This window comes from Ixodes scapularis, unplaced genomic scaffold (genome assembly GCF_016920785.2).
Source record: "Ixodes scapularis isolate PalLabHiFi unplaced genomic scaffold, ASM1692078v2 PGA_scaffold2__306_contigs__length_199485367, whole genome shotgun sequence".
In the NCBI taxonomy this organism is placed as follows: domain Eukaryota; kingdom Metazoa; phylum Arthropoda; class Arachnida; order Ixodida; family Ixodidae; genus Ixodes; species Ixodes scapularis.
Genome location: NW_024609857.1, coordinates 171,765,658 through 171,777,160, shown reverse-complemented (window position 1 = coordinate 171,777,160; position 11,503 = coordinate 171,765,658). Strand labels below are relative to the sequence as shown.

General features: G+C 48.2%; 2 protein-coding genes across 2 annotated transcripts; both read left to right on the top strand.

Annotated features, from left to right (window-relative positions):
- Nucleotides 1-1,647: 1,647 nt before the first annotated feature.
- LOC115329042 lies at nt 1,648-2,754 on the top strand. The gene is made up of 4 exons (XM_042291618.1): nt 1,648-1,732; nt 1,944-2,022; nt 2,077-2,437; nt 2,518-2,754. The coding sequence occupies exons 1-4, from the start codon at nt 1,648-1,650 to the stop codon at nt 2,752-2,754; spliced, it is 762 nt and encodes a 253-aa protein (XP_042147552.1).
- A 132-nt stretch (nt 2,755-2,886) lies between these two features.
- Nucleotides 2,887-9,094, top strand: LOC120850213. The gene is made up of 3 exons (XM_040222657.2): nt 2,887-2,962; nt 3,118-3,187; nt 8,665-9,094. Exons 1-3 carry the CDS (start codon nt 2,887-2,889, stop codon nt 9,092-9,094), a joined length of 576 nt encoding a protein of 191 aa, XP_040078591.2.
- The last annotated feature ends 2,409 nt before the right edge of the window (nt 9,095-11,503 follow it).

Below are 11,503 nucleotides of genomic sequence, written 5' to 3'. Positions count from 1 at the left end.
TGTTTAGCAGCTGTCGCAAGTGTTAGTGATAGGAAGCGACGCGGGTTGCTTTTATAGCGCAGTTTGTTACTTTCGTTTTCCTGGGTCAACTTTGCTTTCTTAGCGTGTTTTTTTTTCTTCTTTTTGCTTGCGCGTGCAAATGCCGTCTCTTTTGAGGTGTCAGCTCCTGCAAACCCGCGCCGTTGCCCTGTGAAGCGTTGCCGGAATAGTGATCGCGACAGCGAGTCTTCCAGCAGCCATGTCGCCCCGAAAGATGACAAGCTGAAAACTATTTGGCTGGAGGCAGTCGGGCGTTCGTGTAGCGACAAACGTGTCCAGGTATGTTCGCGTCGCTTCGCTCCGGAGGCCTTCGAGATTCGCACCGGGCTCATCGAACGTCCACAACTGAGACGCGGGGCGGTCCTGACGCTATTCCTACCGAGTGCAACAGCAGCAAGTGCAGCATCATCGGTAAGTCAAACTTCTGGGAATAATTGTTTACTACCTACGCTAAAGTTTCTGGTGGCGCATTGTCTCGGTTTAGAACTGTTATATTTTAACCGAAAATTGTTGTGACGCTGGTAAGCGAGTTTCAGTTCATCAGTTAATATTTTGCATCCAGCAATTACAAACATCCTACATCACTGTGGTTAGTGATTAGCACCTACGGGTACAGGCCACTTGCCTTCAGTGTTGTTTACCCACGCCACCAAGAATTGAATGAAGAAATATCAGAAATTTATAACGCATTCTCTTCTGTGCAATCCAACCAGCTGATGACCGGACCAACAAGGCCAGCACCTGTGCCTAACCCTGGCAGCCGAGTTGGAAGCCCCTCTGCAGTGAGTTTTCTGCTGCCGCTCTTTGGTCCCTAGTGTGCATGTACATTAGGTGTAAGCTGCACATTCCACTATAATGTCCTCTGCACTTAGCAACTGGCAGAACCAAGCAAAGACCAAACAGCTGCACCTGTGGATGACTATGTCAGTCAAGACGCACTTTCAAGTGCTTGAAACCATGGCATTTGTTTGTAGGCTGTCGGATGCTCTTCTGTTCAGCTGGCTATCTGTACAGTTGCTACTGCATGCAAGAGATTTAGACCATACTTAGTACTTCTTGCAATCTGTGTTGTAGGCTCACTGCTGCAGGTGCTCTGCCCCTCGTGCAACTGTTGGCACTCAAACAGAGGCGGCAGATGCGGACACTGTAGATTCTGTCATACCCGTGTGTGAGTATAATTGAATACTTAAAGTACGGTGTTTTAGGAATACATCGCAGTCTCGGCAGCATTTCATGAGAGCTTTGTACTGAGCTTAAGTTATCTGTTCTATCTCCAGCTGCACAGGTCAACCCTGGGTGCAATGCGGCTGCCCCCACACCACAACCAGGCGGAAAGTCCGCAGGAGCGCTTCCCAGTCCAGTGCAACCTGCCACAGCACTGCAAGCTCGGCTACCTTCGCCAATCCCCAGCATGACCTCCAGCCTGCGAGCCCCGGACCAGCTCAGCAGTGATGTTCACGACAGCCGTCGCAGGTCGCGCCCATACCACCTGAGGGCAACCACAGTGCAGGACAGGTAAGCCCCAGCGAACAGTTGGATAGGCCTTTAAATGCAGACGATGGTGAGCTGGAGGACACGTCGGACGACTCCTCAGACACTGACAGTGACATGGGCTTCGACGGAGAGAGTGACACGACCACCGACATGGAGGAGTCAGACATCCGTTTCGAAGCCGAGTGCGGCACTAACCCAAGTGAGCAGCTGCACATGCCTCAAAGACAATGAGATGGTTATACCAGAGGGAAACAGTCACACCGGGCAGTTCTTTCTTTGTGATAATCTGAGACGAAAGCTTGGCCCTCACTCAGCATTCAAAGATGTCTGTCAGAGGACAGCCAACTCGGAAGTGTGTCCACCCTATGCTATGCAAACTCATGACCATTTCACACGTCCTTACATTGCAGACGAAGATATGGACGAGTCTGATGATCCTGGTGAACCTGACTCCACCTACGTGCTCTCTGCAAAAGAAAGCTTCATGAGGTAACACTTTTAGGAAAGTTCAAGTGCGTGTTACAGTTGTATTTTCATTATCAGTGACCGTGAACAGGTGTCACTCCAGAAGGAGCGCAAATTTATTGTATTTGAGGGTTGCCTCCTGGAGCTCGTCCAAGTGTGTCGCACCTGCCTTGCCCCTTGCCGCAACGCCATCGTAGTCCAAGGCACTCAAGTGAGAATAACGAGCACCTGTGCACAGAACCACGTGGAGCGGTGGTGGAGCCAACCTCAGGTGAGTGGCAAAGCAGCAGGCAATATCCTGATTTGTGCGGAAATTCTGTTTTCCGGAGCCCCTGTTGCGACTACCCTGCGGTTGCTCAAGTCCATCAACGTCGCAACAGTCTCGGAGCGCACCTTCCGCTACTACCAGCAGGCTTACCTGCTGCCCGCTGTGAAGCAGGTTAGCTAGAATATTAAGGGGTTCTAAAAATAAAAAAATGGCATAGCCTAACTAACTTACAAGACATAATTGCTCTCCAGGTTTACAAGCGGCACAACTCGGAGCTCCTAGAAGGACTCCAAGGAAAGACCGTCGACCTAGCTGGAGATGGGCACTGCGACCCGCCGGCGTTCAGTGCAAAACATTGGACTTACAGCTTCCACGAGGCGAGCACCAAGAAGGTCATTCACATTGAGCAGGTGCGAGTCGGTGAGGTAAGATTTACTAACCAAAACAAAAAGCCTACTCTGCGTCACACACCCCTTTACTTAGAATAATTAAAAAACATCCTTATTGTCTAAGTGTGATATTTCTAAGAACCTTGCAATCAGACTGCAGTACGGTGACTGTTGTACTAATGAATGCATACACATTGTGATCAGTCAGATGAGGTGCCCTCCAGCAACGCCATGGAAAAGGTGGCCTTCGTCCGTGGCCTCACCAAGCTCAAGAAGGAAGAATTCACCATTGGCTCTTTCATCTCGGGTATGTGAAACTTTCAACATAAGCTATCCACCTAACTGTTTTTTCCTGGCTCTCTGTAAGGTTAACCAGCTATCTGTTATTTCGTGCTCTTTACAATACAAGCCCTTATATGCAGACCGTCACCCACTTTTGTGCGTGGCGTTTTTATATTTCAGAAGCAGTGATGGGTGCTCACGTCGCTCTTTTCTGCGCGGCCATGTCTGCGCCTCAGGCTGCAGGCATGAGGTAGGTAACGCGTACTGAAGCGATTATTTTCCTCCTGCAAGTTTGAGGTGTGCCCTCCGTGCCGAAACATTACCCCGAGGCATAAAGGAAATGCGCCCAGTGCGAGCTCAATTTTTTGCTGGTTTGTCTAACTATACTGTGTTGCTTTCTTAGCAGTGTAGGTAAGTGCTTGTCTGTTGCTTTCGTGCGTGGCGTTTTTATATTTCAGAAGCAGTGATGGGTGCTCACGTCGCTCTTTTCTGCGCGGCCAAGTCTGCGCCTCAGGCTGCAGGCATGATGTAGGTAACGCGTACTGAAGCGATTATTTTCCTCCTGCAAGTTTCGGGTGTCCCGCAACATTACTCTGAGGCATAGAGGAAATGTGTCCTCTGCGGGCACAATTTTTTGTTGCGATTTATTCAAGAACTGCATTGCTGTTTTATTGTTGCTTTCTTTGGGGTGCAGGTAAGTGTCTGTGCGCTGCTTGTCTGTGTGGTGATTTTGTATTTCAAAGGTACACGTAGGTGCTCTAGTCACCCTTCTCCACGTGACCGAGTTTCTCCTTGGGCATGAGGTAGGCAACATGTTGGGAAATGATAGTTTCTTTCCTGAAAGTTCCAGGTGCACCCTCCGTGCCGAAACATTACCCCGAGGCATAAAGAAAATCTGTCCAGTGCGGGCTCAATTTTAATTTTGTCTTGCGATTTGTCGAAATATACTGCATTCAACAGTTCTGATTGTTACTTTTGCAGTGTGGGTAACTTCCCGTCTGGTTTGTTCTTTTTTCAGAATGCTTCAAGCGCCAATTTCGTTCATTTCTTTCCTCCCTCCTCCCCCTCCCTCCCTCCCTTCCCCCCCCCCCCCCTCATGAACTGCTGTGCCGTTGATGAATGGCAAGTGTAATACAAACCACATGCCACCATATCCTGAGGTTTTCTATAACGTACACGTTTACTAAGCATCCCTGCTCCATCACTGCATGTGTAAATATAAATAAAAGTTTACTCCACTGAATTTTCCCAGCACTTCTTTATTTGCATACAACACTGCACACCAAGTCAACCTCTTGAATGCACTAAGAGATGTGCCATGGTACTGGGAAATAAGGAAGAAAAAAAAAACGAATACCACAATTCGCAAACACAACATGCAGTGCAATGCAAGATGTTTTATGTTACTGGGAAACACAGAAAAAAAAAACTACAACATGGCTTGAATGAGTACGAAACTCAAAAGTTAACAAATAGCATCAAGACACTAGCTGCGTAGTGATCGCCCTTAAAATCTAAACCTTGGGAACTACTTTTTTAACAAAAATAATTTCAGGACCAGAGCTGTCGTTCGTACACTTCTTCCACCTCGTCATTACCTCACCATTCTAACGTGATCCTTTACACATTCCGAGCGCCTTGGTGGTCTCTTACAATTATAAGCGATCCTTTATACTGTCGAGCAGCGGCCGTTGTAATTGGGGAAAGAAAACAAAAGGAGATAACCAAGATCGTCAAACGCAGCTCCTGGCCCTGGTTTCATTAATTTCGGAAGAAAAAAAGGGTGAAGTTTGTTTGACGGCCCGCATTCCGGAGGTCGCCTCGGGTGATGGTACCCGCTGTATCACAGATTACGCTGACTTTTGGTGGCATCCTAAAACCAGTCGTGCTCCAGATCGCCTACCAAATGACGGCGATGGAGCTAAACGACATGGGGCTTATCGGACAGAGGAGCACCCATTAACTGTTCACGTAACTTTGGGGATCAAGTTGTGTGCTCATAAATCCCACGGCTCACAGAGCTTCAAAGCCCTGGTATTCATCAGGTGGATACATGTTTCGAATGGCCTGTACAACACAAGCTGGCAAGACCGTCCGGTTCCTTCTGCCAAGACGGCGCCAGATCCACCAGACAAACTGCCGGTACGCCACATACCGGTACTTCCTGTTGAAAAACCAGAAGGATGACAGAGGTGACACATGAGAATACAAGAAAAACTTAAGGAAGAGACTGCTCTGAAGAGCAGGAATGTTGTGAATCTAGAACAAAACCATTAAGAGACTATATGTAATCAAATAAACCCACAGTAAAATTAACTTATCACCTCAGATAGTAACAAGATGCACATAATATGAACTAGTATTGCTGCCCTTGCCAATTGTCTATGCACCACACAACTAGGCCCCCATCGCCAGCGAGGCCATAATTACAATCGCAGCAACAAGCCAGTCATGCCCTAGCATCTGCTTAATATGTCACGCCAAATAATGTAGTAAAAATACATCAACTTCTTTTCTGGTCTACAGCATCCAACACGACGTGGTGTTAGAATTACTTATGGGTGCTCCTCTGTCCGATGAGCTCCATGTCATTTAGCTCCATAGCCCTCATCCGGTAGGCGATCTGGAGCACGGCGGGGTTTAGGATGCCACCGAAAAAGTCGGAGTGACCGGTGATGCAGCGGTTACCAGCCTTGGAGGCGACCTTCGGAACCTCCAGGCAGCAGACGCACTCGCGGGCCGTCGGCATTAGCTGGCAGCGGCCGCAGCGGCACCTGGTTGCATGTAATATAGCAAGAGTCAACAGCAGCAGTAGACTAACTTTTTTCTTTCAGTCTTGACAAATCAAGGCAGTTGGGTACCACCCGAGCCATTCAGTGGCCAATTCGTCAAAGCATGCGACGTCTCGCGCGAGAAGGTAGCAGCGACGCAGTCCCTTTCTTGAATATGGTCAGCTGGACAATTACAAATTAGAAAAACCGTGAGAGGAAAACATACACACCGCTGACTATCAACTTGCTGCCCTTAATACTTCGTCTTCCTTTTTTTTCCCCTTTACTACAAGTAGTGATGACAGCCATCCGCCATGTCCGCGCGATGCCCCCATTAGGGTGTTATGCGGCTCGTGCAACGTCCCAAGTATCGTTTTTCTTTCGGGTGGATCGTGATAGACACAGTTGAGCACTGTCTCCGATGGCCAGAGCTTCAATTAGTTCACGTGCATATGCGTTCCGGTGCCGCCCTATAATGGTGATGTTGTTAAAATTAGGAGTGCACTTGCAGGACTGGCAATGTGCAGAAAGATGTCCTGCCGATGTTCCTTTAACAGAAGCCGCGTGCTCCCTAGCTCGATCATTCACACACCGCCCCGTCTGCCCTATGTAGCGCCTGCCACAGGAAAGCGGTATGTTGTACACAACGCCGCTTTGGCACGGGGTGTATTGCGTCCTGTGAGCAATTGTGCATTGCTTCTTCTCTTGATTTGTTTTGCGATTAATTCTTCGGCACATGGAGTACGCCTTGCTTGGTGGCGAGCACACAACTCCAATATCATGCCTCCCTGCAATCTTTTTTAGGTTGTGTGTGAGACCATGGATGTAGGGTATGACCGCTACGTTTCTTCGATTTGCAGCTTGCGATGAAGCCTCATTCCCTGCATGCTCGCGTTTCAACTTCTGGCGAATGGTTTCAGAGACGGTCACCAGGAGAGACTCCGGATAACCAGACTCACGTAGACGCTTCATCTGTGTTTCAAAACTTGGTTCAAGTTGATGGTGACATGATTTCGTTAAGGTGGAAATAAGAGCAGTTGTGGCAACGCTCCTTTTGATGATTTTCGAATGCCCCGAGTTGTATGGAAGAAACCCTTGGCACGAGCGCGGCACATATCTCCAGCTCCAGTCTCGACGGCTTCCGCCGTCGAGAAAGTAGTTCGCTTGCAACGTTGCTTTTTCTTCCTCCAGGAAACGTGTCTTAAACTACTGCAATATTTATTTAATTCATTCAGGACATTTAAATAAGTTAGAATGCGTTTTTGTCAACGAAATAGCTGTTTAGTAAAGAAAGAAAGTCATGTCCAATGTACCGTCTTCCCCATTCATTTTCTGTCCAAGATACTGTCTAACATACCGTCTTCCAGCGCCTTCGATTGAGGGAAAGCGAAGCACTTATAGTTCCTGCAAATAATAAATATTTAGTGATTTACTTAGTTTTGTGGGCTTTGCGGACGAAATGTGTGCCTTTATTTTGTTGGATGAATAGAAAACAAGAATAATTATACTTTTCGGGTTTTGACAAATCGGCACCCTCCCAGGTCATCGACACCACCACCGCGCCCCGCTCTCTTTGTTTTACGTCATGGATCCCACTGAGGTGACATCGGAAAGCGATTCCACTGATTCTTCTTGGACGAAACAGCCTGGTGCAGCCTTACCGGCGACACCAAAGCGGTTCTTCAAGAAGCACAAGCGAGGTCGGGTTTTGAACAGCGGCCAGCGGGAGCTGATCCTGAACGCTTACGTTCGGACGCGACATACCGAGCCAGACTTAACAGTCAACGAGGTCTATAAAACTGTCAGCCGGTTGCTTGGTGTCGGCGTGTCGGGCGTCCACGAGATCAGGAAGAAGGCGAAGGAGAATGACGGACAGGTTGCGACACCCTCTCGAAAGCGACCTGCGAGTTCAGGCAAGCAACGGCGCAGCGTAAAGTACGGCGACTTTGTGCTGTGTGCAATGAGATCTTGTGTGCACCGTTTTTTTCGCCAGAACGAGATCCCGACCGTCGCAAAGATAATGGCTGAGTTCTGTGCAAGCCCTGAGCTCCCTTCGCTGCAGAAATGGACTGTGCTTCGCCTTCTGCACGACATTGGCTTCGAGCGAAAGAAGACTGGTCGAAACTCGCGCATGATCAAGCGAGACAAGATCATCATTCATTTATTCAACCGTTAAAGGCCCAATCGGCATTACATAAGGGGGGGGGGGCAAAGAATATAAAATCGAAAATACAGAACACCGCACGAAGCGAAAACAACAACGAAAAAACATCAATTATACATTTGTACACGCTATAAAAATAGCAGGAAAAATCCACACAGAAGCAAATGAGGTCAAAAATCACCAACATATCGTCTATGTAAGCACTCGACAAAAAAAAAATATTAAAAGAATAAAACAAAGTAAGAAATATATAATAAATATATAAAAATAAGGTAGCCATTTATGAAAACAATGTAGAAATCGCCTCACGGAACAGGCCGGTGTCACTAATGTCGATTATGGTGTTGGGAAGGTCGTTCCAATCGCGGATGCCTCGCGGGACAGCGGAGTTAATAAACGCATTAGTTTTACCGGTTAGGTTCTTGAAACTTTTGCTATTAGTGGTTCGATGGGAAGATCTGTTAGGAGGCTCAAGAAAAGGTATATTAATATCGTGATAGTAGAGCTTATGGATGAGGCACAGAGGAGCAATTTTTCGACGGTTTTCGAGTAGAGGGAGAGAACACCGACTTTTTAGAGTAGAAACAGTTATGTTATACGAATAACTCGATGTTATAAAACATGCCGGTCGATTTTGGACGGCTTCGATACGTTTGGTTAACTAGACTTGATGGGGGTTCCAGATTGGTGAAGCATAATCAAGTTTTGGGCGAACGTAAGTTTCGCAGGCTAGTTTACGGTCGTCATCATCACGTGGCAAGAGAGGTACTTGCCGAACATTGCACGTCACAGGCAAGAGGGTCGGCAGATCTTCTACCTCGACGAAACATGGGTGACGGCAGGGCACACTGTCTCGACGGTATGGGTGGACTGCACCGTGACCTCGTCCCACGACGCCTTCATGAGGGGTCTGACGACGGGCCTGAAGCAGCCGTCGGGGAAGGGCCAGCGCCTCATCGTCACGCACATCGGCTGCGAGGACGGCTTCGTCGCTGGGTGCCTGGACGTCTTCCGCGGAGTAAAGACCGGCGACTACCACGAGGAGATGAACGGCACACGATTTGAGACGTGGTTCGAAGCTGTTCTTCAGATGCTGCCGACAGGGAATGTCATCGTAATGGACCATGCTTCCTACCATTCTCGGCGGTTGGAAGCAGTGCCAACGACGGGTTCCCGGAAGGAGGTGATCCAGCAGTGGCTCACGTCAAAGGACATCTCGTGAGATGCCATGATGCAGGAGAAGCAGCTCCTTGACATCGTGGCGTCGGTCAAGCCACTCTATTTGAAGTATCGCGTCGATACTGCTGCAGAGAAGGCTGGTTGTACGGTAGTGAGACTTCCACCCTACCACTGTGAGTTCAACCCCATTGAACTCATCTGGGCACAGATCAAGAACGGCGTTGCAGCCAGGAACACAACGTTCAAGATCAGCGACGTTGAAAGGCTGCTCAAGGAAGAAGCCGAAAGGTCACGGCTGACAACTGGCGCAATGCTGTGAGGCATGTCGTTGGAGTGGAGGAAGGCTACAGACGAGGCGGTGCTACAAGTGTCCATGTAGAGCCGATCGTCATCGAACTGGGTGAAGACGACACATCTGAGAGCGACCTGTCTGGTGTGGAGCCGCTCGAGGAAGTGTGAAGCCTACACCTTCAACTTCAACAACTTCACCTTCAACAACAACAACTTCAACAACTTCAACCGAAGACTGAGGGGGACCCAGATCAACGTGACCAAAGCATGTCGACTTGTAATCGTCATCAAAGATCATGGGCTGCCCTTGCGCCCATCACTACATCTGCGCTGTACGTCTGTAAACATGTTTTAAGTGTGTTCAGTTCATACCGATCATCTTGAAATCGATCAAAATAATGGAATTCGGTTAACAACATGAAACTGAAAAGAGCTAACAGCAGTGGCATGCACAGTGACTCCACCTTGCAGAAAAAAGAAGCGAAGTACAAAACATTATCATGACTGCGAGGGTCGATTCGTTAGTTCCGTCACATTTTATTCTTCTTTTGCGAACCTTCTTCGACCTGCTATCATTATTTTTAAGCTGTTTCTCTGGCCGTGTCGTTCTCCAGTTGCTGCTGCTCCTGTACTGTTGTCTTATTATACACGTCCACTTATATTCGTATTATCTTCTCTTTTTTTTTTATGGGGGTTCAATATATAGGGGTTGACTTATTTTCGAGTAAATACGGTGCTTGACTTGCTTCTGGAACTGTTTTTGCTTGGAATGAACGGTATTCTTTGGTTTTAAGGTGCTCTGGTTTTCACAGTCGAGGGCATAGCAGCAGTGTTGTTTCTTTTTTTGGTAGTGTTGCAGTGTCTCAAGTTGGTTGGCCCCAGGGGCCCATGATTTAGGGGTGCAAGTCAGGGTTTGAAATATCTCGCACACTGACCAACGTCTCCTGCACGGTGATAACCAAAATGACACCAGGGAAAGGTTTGAGTCTCAAATATCACTGGCTTTATCAGGTCGCTATTCCGACGGAAGGTGCTATGGCAATCATGTTACCTTACGACTGATCACGACGAAAACTGAAAACGGCAGGCTTGTCATGTAAATGAATAGCGCTGACAAGCCCATTTTCGCAATGTTTATTTGTTTGCTTTTGCACCACCAATAGTGCGGACGACGTCTGGTGAAGCAACTCAGTGCCGGAAGTTTTTATGCTCATCTCACGCAAGGTACAGGGTGTCCCAGCGCGCTGTTCCGTCGTAGAATGGACCGCATAGATCGGTCGGTGAACGAAGCCTGATGAAACTTTCCACGAGGGTGTATTTGGATACACCTTCGTGGACATTTATCATACGAAAATATTCATGCCTAGGTTTCCTAAACGAAAAACGAGAAAAGAAAAGCCGTAAATCTCTATGGGCAGACAGACTGGGACGCGGACCGCGTCCCAGTCTGCATGGATTTACGGCATTTCTTTTCTCGCTTTCGTTTAGGAAACCTAGGCTCATTAAAATTAGTATGATAAACGCACCGTCTAAATACACCTCCGTGGAAAGTTTTATCGCGCTCCGTTCAGCGACTGGTTTATGCGGTCCATTCTACGACGGAACAGCGCGCTGGGACTCCCGGTATACAGATCTCACCTGCGACTGATAAGCACGGCAATCTCAGCTCACCCCGCGGAAACCACAGCGAATTGAAGCAGCGGTGCCGCTACTATGTTGAGTAGCAACGTGGGGCAGAGGCGACAGAAATCCAACGAAGCAGACGACGTCCGGCGTACCTCTCAGCAGTGCTAAGCCTCGCGCCCGCTTCGAAATTTTCGTTCGCGATAGCGTCGCTGGATTCTCACGTTGTCGCGCAATAACGGCTGCAAACGCAAGCCGATACCATTAAGATTTCATGGCGTAACCTCGGGCACGTAAAACACGGTGCAAAAAAGCAGAATAATTGTCACGAGAAACTAGCGTCGCGTTGCTAAGGCCAGCAGCCATGTTGAGCTTTTTTTTTTTCAAAGGGATCGCGATTGGTCCACGGAGTCGTGACGCCATGAAAACGATTGACTGGCGTTTCTCGGCGTAGGGTTACGCTTCCCTCTGAGAGGAATTTCCGGTTTTTTCTTAGCTTGCAACCGCTGTAGTAAAGGGAAAAAAAGGAAGACGAAGT

Bases quoted from the DNA above. Each gene is read 5' to 3' on its own strand.
- LOC115329042 (XM_042291618.1), top strand. From the start codon at position 1,648: ATGGGCTTCGACGGAGAGAGTGACACGACCACCGACATGGAGGAGTCA. The intron at 1,733-1,943 runs GTGAGCAGCTGC...CTTACATTGCAG, and splicing joins CGAGTGCGGCACTAACCCAA to ACGAAGATATGGACGAGTCT. The intron at 2,438-2,517 runs GTTAGCTAGAAT...ATTGCTCTCCAG, and splicing joins TGCTGCCCGCTGTGAAGCAG to GTTTACAAGCGGCACAACTC.
- LOC120850213 (XM_040222657.2), top strand. From the start codon at position 2,887: ATGGAAAAGGTGGCCTTCGTCCGTGGCCTCACCAAGCTCAAGAAGGAA. The intron at 2,963-3,117 runs GTATGTGAAACT...TTTATATTTCAG, and splicing joins CATTGGCTCTTTCATCTCGG to AAGCAGTGATGGGTGCTCAC. The intron at 3,188-8,664 runs GTAGGTAACGCG...TGCACGTCACAG, and splicing joins CCTCAGGCTGCAGGCATGAG to GCAAGAGGGTCGGCAGATCT.